This window comes from Castor canadensis, chromosome 1, assembly GCF_047511655.1.
Source record: "Castor canadensis chromosome 1, mCasCan1.hap1v2, whole genome shotgun sequence".
Taxonomy (NCBI): domain Eukaryota; kingdom Metazoa; phylum Chordata; class Mammalia; order Rodentia; family Castoridae; genus Castor; species Castor canadensis.
The window spans coordinates 140,503,581-140,523,485 of NC_133386.1; the positions used below are offsets into that span (position 1 = coordinate 140,503,581).

A 19,905-nucleotide genomic window follows, 5' to 3' on the forward strand; every position below is an offset into this window, starting at 1 on the left:
ATCCCTAACCACCCTGCATGATCTGGCAAAGTTACCTCACCTCACAATTTCAATTCAATTGGTAGACAGAAGAGCAAAACACTACTCACAAGCCAATCACCTGGCAAGACCATGTCAGAGCTTCTGCTTATATGCCAATACCAGGACTGGATGCCATAGGAGTAACTCCAGAACTTAAACTAAGACTGAAATTCTATTGTTCCTAAGCCTGGTGTTCTTTCTTTTTTTTTGTTTTTATTGTTTGTTCACTTTTTCCTGTTGATTTGTTTTTTTTTGTTGTTATTGTGGGTTTTCTATTTTTATTTTTATTCCTATTATCTTTTTTCTTTCTCTTTCTATACTATCAACTTTACCATCATTATCTTCTCATCCCTACTCTCATCCCCTTTACTCTCCCTCCTTCTCTTGTGCTAAAATCCATTGCTCCCCTCCCCAACAACTCATTCTTCCCCTTCTTGCCCACTCTCTTCCCCCAACCCTCACCTTCTCCTCCCATTCTCCCCCAACCTGTCACCACAATACCCCTCCCTCCCATACAGTCATCACCCACTGACCAACCTACTATAGCAACTTTACACAACCCCAAACCCCTGCAATCCCTAACATAAACAATCTCTACTACAACACCAGAAATACACCCAAACACACACAAGGACCACAAAACCCAGCAGCTCCCCCACTGCTTCCCCCACTCAATCACTTCACTTCCCACCTCCCCCTTTAGTGCCACCCTATCCAACTCCCCAAATTTCTATAGCAGGCCTTATAAACATTAACCCTCCAACTCCCACTGCTTATAGATATTACCACCAAGAGGTCTCCTATATAGCATTTAAAATACTGGTCAAGTATTAAACCTGTGAATTAGTTATTACTAAATTATACCCAGACCAGGGATAGACATAGCATACCACCTTAGCTAAAAATCCAAAACAACCACAATGAAAATTAAAACAGGTGACTGAAAACACCAACTAGCCTATCAAGAACATAGTTGCACAGTACCAACTGGAGTGATTGGAAGAAGAATAATGGATGGAACATTCTCTCCCCCTCAATAATTTAATACAGGATTCAGAGGTAAATGAAGAAAATGGCTATCCAGTTCCAGACTCCAACAAAACAAAGATAAATGACACCAAGGAACATAACAATGTCCACAAAAACAACCTCAAAGAAGAAATCCTGCAAGTAAAAACTGAGAATTTCATGGAGATGATACTAGACACAGTTAACCAACATACAAAATGCACTCAAGAAATTTTAATACACCAAAAATAAAGAATATGAGAAGATACAGAAACAAATAAAAGAACTCATAGGAGCCCTAAATAAACACCAAAGTGAAACAGAGAACACCATAAAAGAGAGATAAATCAAATAAAGATGAAAATAGACAATATTAAAAAGGAAGTGACCCATGCCATGGAAAACCTCAGAAAAAAGAATGAAACAGAAATACAAAACACACTGGAAGGCACTCCAGCAGACTAGAACAAGCAGAAGACAGAATCTCAGAACTCAAACATAAAACAGAAATTAAAGGAAAACTGAAGAACTATTTGTCAAACAACTCAAGACCTATGAAAGAAATATGCAAGAACTCAGCAACTTCATAAAAACCAAACCTGAGAATCATGGGCAATGAAGAATGAGAAAAGATCCAAGCAAAAGGGATTTGTAATACATTCAATGAAATAATAACAGAAAATTTCCCAAATCTAGAGAAAGTTATGCCCATTCAGATATAGGAAGTCTCCAGGACACCAAACAGGCTTGAACAAAATAGAACTTCCCAACAATATATTATCATCAAAACAAAAAGCACAGAAAACAGAGAAAGAATACTGAAGGCTGTAAGAGAGAAAAAACAAATAACATATAAAGGTAAACCCATCAAAATCACAGCAGATTTCTCAATGGAAACCTTAAAAGCAAGAAGGGCAGGGAGTGAGACATTCTGGGCACTGAATGAAAATAACTTAAATCCTGTGATATTCTACCCAGCAAAACTATCATTCAAAATAGATGGAGCGATAAAAAGTCTTCCATGATAAACAGAGTCTAAAACAATATATGACCACTAAGCCACCACTACAAAAGATTCTCCAAGGAATTCTGCACATAGAAAAGCAAACAAAACCATGAGAGGACAGGCAATATCAAACCACAGGAGAAGAAAAGACAAGGAATTGGATAGTAATATCAATTCAGCTGCACACAATCAAACCCATAAACAACAAAAACATTTTAAATGACAGGAATCACCACATATCTATCAATATCAACACTGAATGTCAACAGACTCAACTCCCCCATCAAAAGACACCATTTGGCAAAGTGGATTAAAAAAGAAGATTCAACAATCTGTTGCTTCCAGGAGACCCAGCTCATTGACAGAAACAAGCACTGACTTAGGGTGAAAGGCTGGAAGATTTACCAAGCCAATGGCCCCCAAAACCAGGCAAGAGTAGCAATACTTATCTCTGACAAAGTAGACTTCAAACCTACATTGATCAAATGAGATAAGAAGGACATTTCATACTAACAAATGGGGTAATACACCAAAAGGAAAAAACAGTTATCAACGTATATGCACCCAACGTCAGTGCACCCCATTTCATCAGACGTACTCTGAAGGACCTAAGAACATATATAGACTCCAAAACAGTGGTAGTGGGAGACTTTAATACCCACTTATCACCAATAGAGAGGTCATCCAAACAAAAAATCAATAAAGAAACTCTAGAACTAAGTCACACCATAGATCAAATAGACCTAGCTGATGTCTATAGAATATTTCATCCAACTTTTGCACAATACATATTCTTCTCAGAAGTCCATGGAACCTTCTCCAAAATAGAGCATATCTTAGGGCACAAAGCAAGCCTCAGAAAATATAAGAAAATAGAAATAATCCTGTGCATTCTATCTGATCACAATGCATTAAAACTAGAACTCAACAACAAAAACAACAGCAGAAAGCATGCAAACAGTTGGAAGCTGAACAACACATTGCTCAATGATCAGTGGGTAAGAGATGAAATAAAAGAGGAAATTAAAAGTTATCTGGAAATCAATGAAAATGAAAACACGAACTACCAGAACCTATGGGACACAGCAAAGACAGTATTAAGAGGAAAGTTTATAGCCATGAGTGCATATATTAAAAGGACAGAAAGATCTCAAATTAATGACCTAATGCTACATCTCATACTCCTAGAGAAAGAATTACAAGCAAAACTCAAAACAAGCAGAAGGAGAGAAACAATAAAAATAAGGGCAAAAATTAATGAAATAGAGACCAAACCCCCATACAAAATATCAACATAGAAAAAGCTGATTCTTTGAAAAAATAAACAAGATTGACAGACCCCTGGAAAATCCGAGTAAGATGAGGAGAGAAAAAACCAAAATAAGTAAAATCGGAAATGGAAAAGGGGAGATAGCAACAAATACCATGGAAATCAAGGGAAACATCAGAGACTACTTGGAGAACCTATATTCCAATAAATTTGAAAATCTTGAAGAAATGGACAAATTTCTAGATACATATGATCATCTAAAACTGAACCAAGAGGATATTAACCACCTAAACAGATCTATAACATGAAATGAAATTGAAGCAGCAATAAAGAGTCTCCCAAAAAAGAAAAGTCCAGGACCTGATGGATTCTCTGCTGAATTCTATCAGATGTTTAAAGAAGAACTAATACCAACCCTCCTTAAACTTTTCCATGAAATAGAAAGGGAAGGAACACTGCCTGGATCATTCTATGAAGCCAGTATTACACTCATCCTAAAAGGAGAACTATAGGCCAATCTCGTTAAATAACATCGATAAAAAATCCTCAATAAAATAATGCAAACTGAATCCAGCAACATATTGGAAAAATCATTCATCATGACCAAGTCGGCTTCATCCCAGGGATGCAGGGATGGTTCAACATATGCAAATCTATAAATGTAATATAGCACATTAATAGAAGCAAAGACAAAAACCACTTGATCATTTCAATAGATGCAGAAAAAGCCTTTGATAAGATTCAACACCATTTCATCATAAAAGCTCTAAGAAAACTAGGAATAGAAGGAATGTACCTCAACATTATATAGGCTATATGTGACAAAACTATAGCCACATCATACTTAATGGAGAAAAACTGAAACCATTTCCCCTAAAATCAGGAATGAGTCAAGGGTGTCCACTTTTGCCACTCTTATTCACCATAGTCCTGGAATTCCTAGCCAGAGCAATTAGGCAAGAAGAAGGAATAAAAGGAATACAAATATGTAAGGAAGCCCTCAAAATATCCCTATTTGCTGATGACATGATTCTATACCTCAAAGACCCCAAAATCTCTACCCCAAAACTCCTAGACACCCTAAACAGCTTCAGGAATGTGTCAGGATACAAAACTAACTTACTAAAATCATTAGGTTTCTTATACACCAAGAATGAACAAATTTTGGGACAACATATGAAAACAATCCCATTTGCAATAGCTTTGAAAAAAAAAATCAAACACCTAGGAATAAACTTAACAAAGGACGTGAATGACCTCTACAAAGACAACTACAAACATCTGAAGAAAGAGATTGAGGAAGACTACAGAAAGTGGAAAGATCTTCCTTGCTTATGGATTGATAGAATCAACATACTAGAAATGGCTATACTACCAAAAACAATCTACATATTCAACGCAATTACCATCAAAATCCCAATGACATTCATCACAGAGATTGAAAAATCTACCTTAAAATTCATTTGGAAACACGAGACTGTGGATAAGCCAAGGCAATACTTGCAAAAAGAACAATGCTGGAGGTATCACAATATCTGACTTCAAACTATATTACAGAGCCATAACAAAAAAACCAGCATAATACTGGTACAAAAACAGGTATGAAGACCAGTGAAACAGAATAGAGGACCCGAATATGAATCCACACAGCTATGCCCACCTTATTTTTGACAAAGGCACCAAGAACATGTGATGGAAAATAGCCTCTTCAACAAATGTTGCTGGGAAAAGTGGTTATCTGCCTGCAAAAAACTGAAACTAGATCCATGCCTATCACCCTGTACTAGTACCAACTCAAAATGGATCAAGGACCATAATATCAGACCTGAAACTCTGAATCTAGTACAGAAAGAGCAGGGAATACTCTGGAAACAACAGGTATAGGCAAGGACTTCCTCAATAGAACTCCAGCAGCCCAGCAACTAAGAGAAAGGATGGACAAATGGGACTACATGAAATTAAAAAGCTTCTGCACAGCAAAAGAAGTGGTCTCTAAACTGAAGAGACCACCCACAGAGTGGGAGAAAATATTTGCTAGCTATACATCAGACAAAGGACTGATAACCAGAATATGCAGGGAGCTCAAAATCTAAACCCCCTCCAAATAAATGAACCAATAAAGAAATGGGAAACTGAACTAAACAGAACTTTTTCAAAAGAAGACATCCAAATGGCCAAAAAACACATGAAAAAAATTATCACCATCTCTAGTCATAAATGAAATGCAGATCAAAGCCACAGTAAGATTCCACCTCACCCCTGTTAGAATAGCTATCATCAAAAATGAGACAAGGATGTGGGGAAAATGGAACCCTCATACACTGCTGGTGGGAATGCAAACTAGTATAACCACTCTGAAAACAATATGGAGGCTTCTTATAAGTCTAAACAGATCTGCCATATAATCCAGCAATCTCACTCCTAGGGATATACCCAAAGGAATGTGACTCAGGTTACTCCAGAGGCACCTGCACACCCATGTTCATTGCAGCACTATTCACAATAGCCAAGTTATGGAAGCAGCCAAGATACCCCACTACTGAAGAATGGGTTAAGAAAATGTGGTATTTATACACACAATGGAATTTTACTCAGCCATGAGGAATGAAACTTTGTCATTTGCAAGTAAGTGGATGGAACTGGAGAACATCATCTTAAGTGAAGTTAGACAGGCTCAGAAGGCCAAAAAATTGTTTGTTCTCTCTCATATGTGGATTATAGACCCAAAACAAATGCAGTAATATTATTGGACATGGGTCACATGCTAAGGGGAGAACACATACATGAGAAATAGGGAAAGGTAGGAAGCCCAAAACTTGAAAGTGTTTGATGTGTTCACTGTAGAGGAGCTAATACAGTAATCTTAAAATGAAAGAGGTCAATATGGGAAGGTGACCAGGAAGTAGTGAAGAGGTCTGGTAGAGATGAATCAATTCGGGTTGTATTCCACACATGCTTGGAAGCAATGGTAGGACTCTCTCTGTATAGCTATCCTTATCTCAACTAGCAAAAACGCTATGTCTTTCTTATAGGAGAAGAGGGCAAAACACGTTCTGCCCAGAAGTGAGGGAGGTGTGGGGAGAGGTTTGGGGAAGGGGGCAGGGGGCACAGATGGCCCAAACAATGTATGCACATATGAATAAATAAAGAACAAACATACATGTGTATTTTCTGAAAATGGAGTATGAGTAATTGCTTTTCAGTATATTTTATAAGGCAAGAAAAGTTCTAATATATAAAACTAATAAAGACAGTATAAGTTGGAAAATTATAAGAGTAATATCTATGAAGAACATAGACATAACCATATCAAAATATTAGCAAACTGAATCCAGCAACATTTAAACATGATAGTACTTAATGAGCACATAGAGGTGTCTTGCATGAATGCAATAGTTTGCCATTTAAAGTAAGTCAAGATAACATATTACATCAACAACAAAAAGAAGAAAAGCAGATGATTACCTAAGTATATGAAGGAAAATAATTTGTTCCACTTTCAACAACTTTAAATGGAAAAATCTACTCTTGTCATGATTAAAGATGAAAGCTTGAATTCTTTTCTCCTCAATTCAGAAACTAGATCAGAGGTGTATGACCAAACTCAAATTGTATGTATTTTTACATCTCTGTTATAGGCATGGCTGTAGATATATGGGAACTTTTAGATACTTCAGTGGAAGTGTAAATTGATGCAGCACTTCAAGGAAAAATTTTGACCATTCCGCAAGTGATTAAACAAAGAGTTACCATATGACCAGTAACTCCACTCTTAGGTAATGGTCAGGAGAAATGAAGACATGTATCCATACAAAACTTATACACAACTGTCATAGCCACAGTGTTCATAATAGCCAAAAGGTAGAAACAGAATACCCATTAATTGATAAATGGATGAACAAAATACGGTTTTTCCATACAAAGAAATTTTACTGAGCTATGAAAAGGAATGACCACACTGATACATGCCACAATATGGGTCAACCAAGAAAAAACTAGGTTAAAGGAAAGAATCACAAAATACCATATTCTGATCCTATTCATGTAAAAGTCTGGAATAGGAAAATTTATAGAGGCCAGAAGTCAATTCCTGGTTGCTTATGGCTGTTGGGGTAAGAGAGGATAAGGGGTGATAACTAAAGGGTCTGAGATTTATTTTTGCGGTGACGAAAATGTTCTAAAATTGATCAGAGATAGCTGCATGTACCTATGGATACACTAAAATTCACTGCACTGTGCACTCTAAATGGGGGAATTCTGATATTTGCATTATAATATCAATAAAGGCATTATAAAGAAAATCAAGGATCTGAAAAAAGGCAAGGACATTTACCTTACTAATTCTGTTAGACAGAATAGGAGGTCCTAGCCAGCACAATGAAGTAAAAAAGAAATAAATATCATAAAACTAAAAAGTAGCAATAATTTTTGTAGAAATTAACAAGTTGATTCTAAAATATATGTAGGAACGCAAAGAAGCTAGAACAGCCAGGGTTATTGCAGAAATATTGTTGAATGATTTACACTACTTAATTTTTGTGGTACTGGAGTTTGAACTCGGTTTTTGCACTTGGTAGGCTGGTGTTCTGTCACTTGAGTCATGACCCCAGCCCTTTTTTTTTTTTTTTTGCTTTAGTTGTTTTTTGAATAGGGTCTTGAGTTTTTGCTCAGGGCTAGTTTTGGATCATGATGCTTCGACTTAAGGTTTCCTATGTGGCTGGGACCAAAGGTGTATGCCACCACACTAAGCTTGTTCTGTTGAGATGGGAGTGTCTAACTTTTTTCCCTGGCTGGGATTACAGGTGTGCTCCCCCATGCCTGACACCTGCACTAATTCATTTTGAGATTATTAATATGGTGGCACCATTATTAAGACAGATAGTATAAGCAGGTGTGGTAGCATGACATCTGTAAGGCCAGAGCTTGAGAGGCAGAGGCAGGATTTTGAGTTTGAGGCCAGCCTGGGCTACATAATGAGACCTTGTTCTCCCCTTTCCCCCAAAAGAAAAAAAGTCAGTGAAGTATTGGCATGAGGACAAAGAAAAAATTCCAGAAATACATCCACATATAAAGAAATGTCTGATTTGACAAAATTGTCAGTGCAATTCAATTTAGCAAAGAAATATTTTCAAACAAATAGTGCTGAAACAACTGGATATCTATACGTGAAAAATCTTGACTTCTACTTCACACCATTCATAATCATTATTTGCATTGGACCATAAACCTAAAATTAAAAGCTAAGTCCACAAAGCAAAGCACAAAACTGATCATTTGTACATCATAACTAAGTTTCTTTTTAATCAACAATAAACTAAAGTAGGGACAAAATTGGACAATATATTTTCAATAAATGTATCTGACAAAAGACTTGTATTCAGAATATACAAATACCTGGTACAAATCAATAACAAAACCAAAAAACTTTAAACATTACAAAAGACTTTAAAAATATTTCCCCAAAGAAATATGCATGAATCAACATAATATATTTCAGAAAAAAGCAAGTTAAGACCATAATGAATTACTAGCTTATACTCAGTAAAGTGGTTAAAATGAAAAAAAAAATAATGACAATATCAAAGGTTGACCAGAAAGTAGAACAACTGAAAGCCAATATACATTATTGCTGAGATTATAGAATGGTACCACTATGTTGGAAGACCATTCAGCAAATTCTATTAAAGGTAAACATATACCTACTTTCTGTCCTAGCAATTATACTTCTCGGTTAAGAAATATTCATAGCAGCTTTATTTGTAATATCCCAAATGGAAAGCAATCAGATGCCAAAAGTAGATAAACTGTGGTATATTCATAAAATGGAATGTTAGCAACAAAGAGGAGCTGGCGTATACAACAGCTTGTAGATGAGGTTTACTTCTCCTTATTAGATGAGTATCCATATCTTTCTCATGTTATCAGGGTCTCTTGGAAGGTAGAGGTGATGTCAGACAGTGGCATTTCCAGGGAGGCCATCATCAGTTTGGTAGTCATATTTCCCTTTAGATGAGGGTTCCCTGAGCTTTGCAACCACACCCACATGGTAAGTAAGAAACATCTGATGGTTCATTTGACTTGTGATATACCTCCTTATCAAAGTAAGGATACCATTATGCTTGGAGTCACAGGCCTCATAAACGTTGCCCAAGTATTGGGAAATAAGAGGAAAGGGTCTCAGGGTGGGTTTGAAGACTTTATGTCTGAGCAGGACCCCTTTTCAGTAGTCGTAGGGCCCCATCCCAGATCTGCTTGGTCTTCATCCCGTAGATGATGGGGTTGAGCATGGGTGGCACGATAAGGTAGAGGTCAGCCAGGAGGATGTGGATGTGCCTGGGCACATGCTGGCCAAAGCGCTGTGTGTAGAATGAGAAGAGCCCTGGTGCATAGAAGAGAAGGATAACACCTAGGTGGGAACCACAAGTGCCAAAGGTCTTAGCCCTTGCCTCCTTGGAGGAGAGGCCTAATACAGCCCGGAGGATGAGTGCATAAGAGACAGCAATGCAGATAGAATCAGTGCCCACCACCAGCGTGGCAGCAGTGATACCATATATGTTGTTTGGCTGTGTGCCCCCACATGCCAGCTTTACCACAGCCATGTGCTCACAGTAGGAGTGGGCCACCACTCTGCTACAGTAGCTCAGCCTTGCCAGTAAGCAGGTGAGTGGGGTCATAAGCCCTAACCCACGAAGCAGAGCAGCAACCCCTAACTTGCCTACTGACTCTGGGGGCAGCAGTGACCCATAGTGCAGTGGCCGGCAGATGGCCAGGTAGCGGTCAAAGGCCATTGATAGTAGAATACCAGACTCTACAGCTGAGAAGCCATGGATAAAAAACATCTGGGCAGCACAGGCCCCAAAGGTTATCTCAGCAGCATTTGCCCAAAAGAGTGCAAGGAACTTGGGCACAGTGGAGGTGCAGAGCACCAGGTCAATGGTAGATAGCATACACAGGAATAGGTACATGGGCTGGTGCAGTGTAGGCTCTGAATATACTACCAGCAGAACTGCTATGTTGCCAAGCACTGCCAGGGCATACATGGAGCAGAAAGGAAAGGCAAGCCAAAAGTGGGATGCCTCCAGGCCAGGAATTCCCATGAGCAGGAAGGAAGTTGGGTTCTGATGGCTATGGTTTGAATGTTGCATGGCCAGGCCAAAGTAGAGTAGATAGAGAAGATCTCACTGCCTTGCTCTAATTCCTAAGAAGTCCTGAGATATGAAGTAGGTGGGACTCATTCTTATTCTGTAGTTGAAGATATTTGAGTTCAACTTCATGCAAAGCATCCAGGATGAGAAGATTGTAGGCTACTGGGAAATGATACAAAGGAGAAAGTGGATTACTGTCACCAAGATTCAAAGGAGCCCTTCTCACTTGTCTGATTCAATCTGATTCTAGGCTGTGGGCTGAGTGCAATGGCTATAGAATCATTTCCATGGTGAAGGTAAGTGAAAGAGATTTTTACATGTGTCTACTCTGTCTGCGAACCTTCTTTTGCAAATTCTTTGTATTATTTTCTGATTCATCTGCCTTGTGGAAACATGAAGGTAATGTTAACAGTAAAAGGCCAGGAAGACTGAGTGGAAGACTCAAATATTACTTTCCAAGATGGGAAGATCATGACTGAAGGGAAGCAAAGGGGAGGTAAAGAAATCTTGTATGGAGTTTTCAAGCCTTTGATCCCATAACTCATAGACAAGGCTCAAAACCAAGGTTTTGACCAGAAACATCAAAGCATAGGTGAGGGGCTGAGTCTCTTATAACCTGCTACAGACATAAGGGGTTATCTGGCTCATATTTGGTACTAGGATCCTACGCTTCTTTCAGGTGTCCTATATGAATTGTTGGTAGAATCAAGTAAGATGGTACAGAATTGGTAGTGGTAGGTATCAGGCTGATTTTGCCACAATATATGATCTGATACAGTAATGAGGAGATGATTGTGTATAAAACATATTCTCTAATAAAAGTATGTGAAAGAATGAAAAGTGAATTTTAATCATGAAGAACACAGCAAACCATTTCCATAAGCAAATATGGGAAGTAAATTTGATCAAATGATAGTTTGAGCTTTTATGTACTTGTGCCCCATATATTCTATTATACAACTGTTTTCCGATCTTCCCTCTCCTGTATGTGCCATCTTTTTTTTCTCTTGTGTACTAGCCAGCCAATAATTGAGAGAGAGAGAAGGTAGATAAAACAAAAAAGGCAGAAAGAGAACAGTAAAGAGAGAGGAGATGAAGATGAAAAGCAAAGAAAGATGAGAATCGGAATGAGAATAGACATAGGAAAGAGTAGAGAGGTCCTTTTTCAGAAGCACTTATAAAATAATGGGACATGACTGTGTTTTGGTTGCTAATAGAAACAGAGACAGTGGAACCAATTAGGCTCTTTGGAGATACTACATTTGTATTCATATCCTAAAGCTGAAATACTCCTTTTAATTCCTAACATCAGCTACCCATACCCAGAGACTTAGGAAATTGTATTGGGGAAAGAGGAAGAAAAAGACAAGGTTTTCTAATGTGAACTGCAGAAAACAGCTACATTTTGGGATGCCTCTTTTCCATCTCAGTGCCAAATGTAGCTGCCATTCTAATATTGAACAAATGATCTGTCTCTTTTTGTCTTATCATCCCTTTCCCTGTGTATTTCCTGTTTTATCATCTGTGATATTTTCTTCTTTGAGTTTCCATTATCCATCCTGGACCAAAGCATCCTTAGAAGGGATTTGAGCCTCCCTGGTGGAGGAAGGTTCAGGGGCAGAGAAAAATCAGTGTGGTGGGAACCTGTGAAATAATGTATGTGCAACTATTCCATTTGACAAATGAGCACATTGTATGTTTGACTAAGTATGTGAATTTTGTGTGTCCATATATATTGTATAAAATACATGAACAAAGCTGTACTCAGAAGATACAGTGTTTATACATTTAAATGACACTCTTTTTGGAATGTCTATGCCTCAGTATCCTCTTTTTGGTGTGGAGAGAATTGAGAGCTGAATAATCCAGTTAGGAACGGGGCAGCCTTATTTATTTTCTTACTTTCTTTTCTTTTTTCACCTCAGCCTTTTAATAATTGTAGCAGGTTTGCTACTCACTGAGCTGCTACTGAAAGAGCTTTTATTCCATTCTTGGTGATAAGAACTGCCCCTTCTGCAGCCTAAGCTGCAGCTGGTCTCATCTCTTGCAGAACAAAACCCCACTGTCCCTTATCTCCTGCCACCTTTCTTTGTCCATCCCTAGCCCTTGCTTTTTCCCAAATGCTAATTAAGGCCAGACCCGCCAAGAAAAGCTGCTGTGCCATTTTTTTCTTCTCAGCCAGTCAGCTTGCTTATTAAACTTTGGACATGAGAAACCTCTCGTGAGCCTCCTTTGTGTGCAGTGTGTGGCATTTTCGTAACATTTTGGTGCATTGGCCAGGAACAGGTAAGCTTCTGGCATCGATCTTGCTCTTCCAGTCAGTGACTTCAGGCCCTCCCAATATACGCTGTGCTCCCAAGCCTACTTTAGCCACAAGGCAGACATTCCCTATATAGGGGGGCCAAGCCGGGGGTTTAAACCAACCTGCCAAAGCCATGTAGGTGGGAGCTGCCTTCCTTAAGCCTGGATGAACTTACTGGGATCAGAGCTGCTTTGCTGGGACCCCTGACCCCAGATTAGTGCCGCCATCACCACTCTTGCTCACAGGGAACCTCCTCAAGGCCAATGCGCTCCCATTACTCGCCCACCACCTATTAATTTCCTCAGTCCTCCCTTGGTGAGTTCCCTCGTGCTGCCGCACCATGAGTCATGGTTCTCTCTCTCTCTTGGTTGGGCAAATCCTAGTACTAGGTCCTGACTCACATCGCCTCAGGAACCGGGTTCCTGAGGCATGGGTGATCCTCTTGGTGAAGATGTTCCCTTGAGGGCCTCCACTTCTCTGTTTCATCCAGGAAAGCAAAAGCTTGGGGACGCCTGTCATATTCTTCCTCAGACCGAGTCTTATCATGGGGACTGGACCTCCCAAAATTCCCTCAAACACCCCTCTGGGCTGTGTATTGGCCAACCTCAAGCCCTTATGGCTCTCGCCTGATCTAAAGACAAAAAAACCTCATTTTTCTTTCCAATCAGGCTTAGCCACAGTACCAATTGGACAATGACTCTAAATGGCCACTATATTTCACACTTGACCCTAACATTCTCAGGGATCTCTACACCTTCTGTGAATGCACTCAAAAGTGAAAGGGGATTCCCTATGTCCAGGCCTTCTCTTGTCTCCGCTCTAAGCCTTCTCTCTGCACCTCTTGCTCCCCTGCCCAAGTCCTTCTGGCCATAAAAACCCCAATTAACATCCCTCTCTAAAACCTTCCCTTTCTTCGACCCTGAGAACAAACCAAATCCTCTCCCAAACCTCCTCCTTCCCCATGTAAACAGACTTCTTGTGCTGCTCATGCTGCTTGTCTCTTCCTATCTTCCTGAAGGACTTTCTCGTCATGGAGTTAAACAAGGCACTCCTTGCCAACTGTGGCCTCATGATGATTCCAGCTCTAGGGAGCTCATGCCCCTCCCTGTGGGCTAAGACCAAGCCCCAGGTTTATTTGGTACACCTCATGCTAATTGGCGGAATCCTGTTTGATTATGGCATTTGATGAATGCTTCTCTTTCCCCCCTCCTGTCTAATGTCCTTTTTTCCTGAGACAGTGACTGGAGAATGGAGATTTCATGTTGCTGAATATGTTCCAGTACCAATCAATGGTAGCAACCTAGAGACACAGGTGATGGCTAATCTCTTAAGCGTGTGTCATGCCTCCAGGCTCTGCCTTCCTCTCCCCTACCTAAGATGTCAGCACACCTTTTCTGCCTCCTCCATGGTCTCACCGCATGTCCTTTGTCTCTGTCTGCCTTCCCCTCCCTGGGCTTACTGGAACCCTGCCTCCCATGAAAAACTTCTAGCATGGTACCTTTTGACTTAAGTTATTCCAACTAGTTTGCCAGGCTTCTCAATCTAAAGTAACTTTAAATCAGCTGCTTTACAAAAGCACTTGCAAAACTGCAGCTGCCATGCTACACCCTAACTCTGTCCCCCACAAGGGGAGGAGGGAAAACAAACAGGACCGCTTGTGCACAGAAATGCCAGCTCCTGGACACAACAAAAACACCTGTCATAGCTAAAAAAATCCATAGAGAGGACCCAGCACATCCTGGGCTGCCAGCCACACATGGCAATGACTGTGGCCCACCACCACTTCCCCTAGAATAAATGTGCAAAGAGTACACAGAAAGGGGGGAAGGGCGACAGGCCACAGGATCAGGCCTAGGCAGACAGGCTCACTTGTCCCAGGTGTGTGTGGAGGGAGTGACACCTTACACAAGCCCTGCTCCTAACCCACCTCACACCTGGCACCACACCCAGCCCTTGTAAGCCAATTGTTAACTCAATGTTATAGTCCCCAAAATAACACATTACTGTGGTCTCTAAACTTCTCGTTTAAAATTTTCTATACTTTCAGCCTCACCCTCCAAATATTAACACTAGTTGTCCCATATGGTACTATTATTGGCCCCAAATACCCTCTGAACGCCCTTCTCTAACTTTACACATGATTTATTCCTTTATTAAAAAGTAGCCTTTATTAAAGGGGCTGCCTGCTGCTAGCTAAAAGGCAGGATCCTAACATTTTGTTCTTTCTGGATGGGACCTGCATCTTCCAGTCTTCTGGCTTGTAGATGTTAAAAGCTTTGTACTGAGGCCTGGTCTCAATATGCCTTGGGTGACCAAGAGAAGTGGCCTTCACAGAGTTCCTTAAATTACAGTACCATACTCCAATTAGACCTTTTCTATAAAAGTAAAAAAAGCAAACTGAGGTCCCCATACAAATTTTCTTTCATCTCAGATTGGCTCCACAATTATTATTTAGATACTCAAACACTGGCCATTCTTTGTAAGCCACAGGATAAACATGGAAAGGAGGACCAAAAAAAGCCCCTTAGCAATGACAAGGCCCACCCCTACTGCTCCACCCTCTGCCCTACCTTCTAAGCCACCCCAATATTTTCAAAACGTCCTAATGGGTGCTTCCCCCTTCAACAGGTAATGGTAAGAAGAGGGCAAATCTATGTCCCCTTCCAGATATCAGATCCAAGGAAAATTTAAAAACATCTGGACAGCTATACTGATGCCCAGACAAATACATTCAAACTTTTATCTCTGTGATCCAAACTTTCAATTGACATAAAAGGATATTACACTTCTACTAGACCAGACTCTTCTCATTAGAAAAACAATGGGTTCTGGCTCAGGCCACTCAGGTTAAAAATGATTACCATTTACAATAAGCCCCAATACTAGTGACACCTAGAAATGAGGAAATAAATACACCTACCTACAGGGGCACAGACAGTCCCCTTAACTGATCCACACTAAAAGGGACTAATGATATAACTCAAGCAGTAGAGTGCCTCTTTGCAGGCATAAAGCCCTGAGTTCAAATCCAGCACAGCCAAAGACAAAAAAATATTTGGAGCTAAAAAAGTAGCTCAATGGAAAAAGTCTGCCCAGCGTGTACAAAGCCCTAGGTTCAATTCCCCAACATTGCTAAATCAAAAAACAGTAAAAAAGATAGTTGACATTAATGTCACTTCAGCCATCTCATAGTGAAAAAAAGTAGTTTAACCTAGACCAGATCAAAGTGAGGAAACTGAGGCCCAGAAAAGTTCAGAGACCTGCTCTCCAGAGTGTCAGATGTCAATGTAAAATAACAACTTTGCTTTTCAGCAATGCCCTAAAAGAAAATCCCCTTACCTTTCTACAACATCTTAAGGAGGCTATCAAAAAACATACCACGATGGACCCAGAGCCACAGGTGAGAGAGGTTCTCCTCAAAGATAAATTTCTAACAGTCAGCCCCTAATATTTGTAAAAAACTCAGTCTCTGGCTGAAGGAGAAAAGTCATTGGATCAACTAATACAATTAGCCATGTCTGTTTATTATAACCGGGACATTACTAACAGAGAGAAAAATAAGAGCTATGACCTCATTGCTGCCCCCACCCAACTGGGGCCTACATCTTGAGTTTGCTACCATGGTGGACAGGAGGGGCACTTCTGCAGAGAATGCTTAAGGGGGGACAGCCTGGGAGACAGCCCCACCCCCAACCAGGACCCTACCCTCTCTGCAAAGGTAACCACTGGAGGTCTAAGTGCCCCCATCTCCAGATGGGAGGCGAGGTGCCACCTCCTATGGATTGATGGGTCCTGGCCTCCTGTCCATGCTCCACTTCTTGGCATCAATGTTGAGGAGCCTCATGGTTCCTCAACATCAGATCATTTTCTGGCCAAACAGTGGAGCTCATTTCTCTGTCTTATCTTTCTCTCCCGGTCCCCAGTCCAATGACAAGTTTATCAATCAGGACAAATCTGGCCAGCCCCTAGAATGCTAATTTACCTGGCCTCTGGCCTGCTCTTGGGGAGAACTCCTCTTCTGTCACTCTTTCCTCATAGTACCTAAAACTCCAATGTCCCTGCTGGAATGGGATTTACTATCTCAATTAAAAATTCAAATTCTCCTCCCCCAGGCAGCTCTCTCTGCTGCACCCTCCTTCAGTAACAAATAGATCCCACAATGTGGACTGATGAGATAAATGTAGGGTGAGCCTGAATGGCCCTCCCTATTCAAATAAAACTCAAAAATCCTCACAGTTTCCACACCCAAAACAATAGCCCCTCAAGCCTGAGGGATGTTGAGGCCTTAAGCCTATCATAAATTCCTTAGAACACCAAGGGCTACTAATTAGTTACTCCAGTACATATAATAAATTTAAAATTCTTATAAAAGTTAATTTTAAAATACAAGTTTCAAAGTAAAAAGCTAAAAGAGATATAAATAGGTAATAAATATATTTTTAAAAAAAGTTAGAAAAAATGTTTTTAGATGAAAAGGATTTTATAAAGAAGGGTTTGTCCTAAAGATTATTTCAAATAGGAGGGATAAAGACAAGCCATCAAAGGGTTTAATATGTAATATAAAGGTGTAAAATGTATAAGGTTTAAAAATGTATAATAATAAACTTCAATATGTAATAAAATTAAAATTAAGTATAACCTAAGAGTTGCCTAAAAGATTTTTAGGGTCATGTCAAACTAAAATTAAATTCTCTATAAATATAAAATAACAAGGTTATCTTAATATTGTTCTGCTCTGAGTAACATCTACAAAAAACCATTACAAATAAAAGATTTTATCAAAGAAATTATTTGTATTTTCTGCTGATCTTGTCAAACTTTAAGCACTACTAAATCAGAGTTCATTTATATATTTGCTCATGCAACGGTCTCTTAAATGACCACTTTATAACTGAGTTCAATATCTAGACTTTATCTAAATATGGTACAAACATTTACAGAGTTAAAAGTGTCAATTTATGTAAAATGATGAGCTAAATCTCTCTTTTATTCAAAAGTGTTACATTTAACCTGCATCCTAACAGTCAGCCTCTATTTGCCTATAAAGATCCCACAAATGCTTCATAACAACTAACCTGGTCAGTCTTGCCACAGGAATTTAAAGACAGCCCTCATCTTTTTGGACAGGCCCTAACCAGAAACTTATTAGATTGACACTACCCAGAGGCCACCCTTCTTCAATGCAGAACCACAGAGCCCCTTATCTGCATGCAACTGAGTCCCTTTTAAAAGTTTCTGGCCTCCAGAAATACAAAGTCTCTAAGGAAAAGGCTCAATTATGTCTCCCTCAGGTCACCTACCTAGGTGTGTTCTTAAAGGGACAGACTAACTCCCTGAGTCATGAGTAAATCAACCCAATCCTCCATTTCCCACTTCCCTACACCATAAAAGTGGCTTAGAGCTTTCCTGGGAGTTATAGGATTTTACAAAATTTAGATCCCTAGGTATGCAGTCCCTTAATAGACACCTTTTTATGCTCCTCCTAATATTCCTATTTGGGTCTTAAATAATATATGGCTACCCATTTCTCTTAGAAAACTTGCCTCCAACAGACCCTGCTCCTCTGGCTGACTACTTGCCTTATCTTAACCTTCTCAGGGAACTTCCCAAAGGGCATACAGACCAGATCCTGCCCCACCCTATAACAATTTCTGTTAAACCAGGGGATCTTTTTCTCCTAAAAGATCTTCTACCCTCTCCATTGGGACTTCCATGGACCACCCCTCATCTGGTCATTCTCATGACACCAACTGCTGTCAGGCTCAATGGGATCCCCCAGGGGCAGCACCTCTTAAAGAATGGACACTTAGAATCCTCTAGGGAATAACATTTCACAGTGGTTCTCCTGGCCAATGCCCATCCTAATGCCTATGTTCTTGCTGTCCTATTCTTAAGCTTCCTCCCTTGTATCGTACTACATGTCTGCTATTGCTAATCAAAAGTTTAACCAGTTGTACCTCCAGGGATATCAACCTCTCCAAAATGGTCCAGAGGACTAATATGAGGGCCCCCACCAGAACAACACAGGAGTCTGAGGATCTTGCCCCATACAGTGCCCCCTGCCAGCAGGAAGCAGCTAAAAGACCAATGCTTCACCCCAATTCCTGATCCTCAGCCCCTACTCTCATCATTATTAAACAAAAAATGGGGGAATGATAAGAAATGCCCCTTCTGCAGCCTAAGCTGCAGCTGGTTTCACCCCTTGCAGAACAAAGCCCCACTGTCCCTTATCTCCTGCCACTCTCTCTCTTTGTCCATCCCTAGCCCTTGCTTTCTCCCAAATGTTACTTAAGGCCAGACCTGCTGAGAAAAGCTGCTGCACCATTTTTTCTTCTCGGCCAGCCAGCCTGCTTATTAAACTTTGGACATGAGAAACCTCTCATGAGCCTCCTTTGTGTGCAGTGTGCGGCATTTTCCTAACACTTGGTCTGATGATAATGACCAAAATCTACCCCCTGCCTCTGACCCATTTGCACAGATGGGAAAGTGAAGTTGGAAGAGTGTGTTGGGCACAATATTCTTGACCTACTTCCAGGAAGAGGTCAAGGTTGACATATTACCTTTGGGCTTCTTGCTTCCAGGCTGTCATTAATATTTGAGTTAGGATTGAAGAAAAATCCAAGGCAGGATTTTTTTTCCTATCCAAGATAGGAAGATTGTAGGGCATTAGAAAATGATGCAGGGGAGGAGATGGGTAACCATCATCAACATTCAAAGATGCTCTTTCAATTCTGTCTGATTTAGTGATCTGTAGAGTGAGAACTGAGCTGTATGACTACAGAATTCCCACCATAGTGAAATGATGCTGGAGACTCCTATAGTATTATTCTTTCTACCTGAGAATCTTCTGCTATACTCTAGTGTTATTTTCATCTTATTTCTATCTCCTAAGATCAGGCACTCATACCCCAGCCTCCTCCAGGTAATCTTCCCAAAATAGTAACTACTTTATGCCTCTCATCCCTCTACTTCATTTGAATTGTTTTAGCATTTAATATAACAAAGGCTTTACCTAAAGAACATAAGAACAGGAACTTAACTTTCAGGAACTAAGCTGTGTTATGAGTAAAGGAGTAAGTTCTTCATCCCTGAAGGCACTCTTGGGCATATGAAAACTACTTGCCAACAATTCATCACTCATTAATAGAAGACC

At 40.1% G+C, this 19,905-nt stretch overlaps 1 protein-coding gene across 1 annotated transcript; it reads right to left on the reverse strand.

The window, feature by feature from the left end:
• Window positions 1-9,502: 9,502 nt before the first annotated feature.
• LOC109703225 (olfactory receptor 52P1-like) lies at window positions 9,503-10,450 on the reverse strand. Its single transcript, XM_020188375.2, has one exon. The coding sequence runs from the start codon at window positions 10,448-10,450 to the stop codon at window positions 9,503-9,505; it is 948 nt and encodes a 315-aa protein (XP_020043964.1).
• Window positions 10,451-19,905: the final 9,455 nt, after the last annotated feature.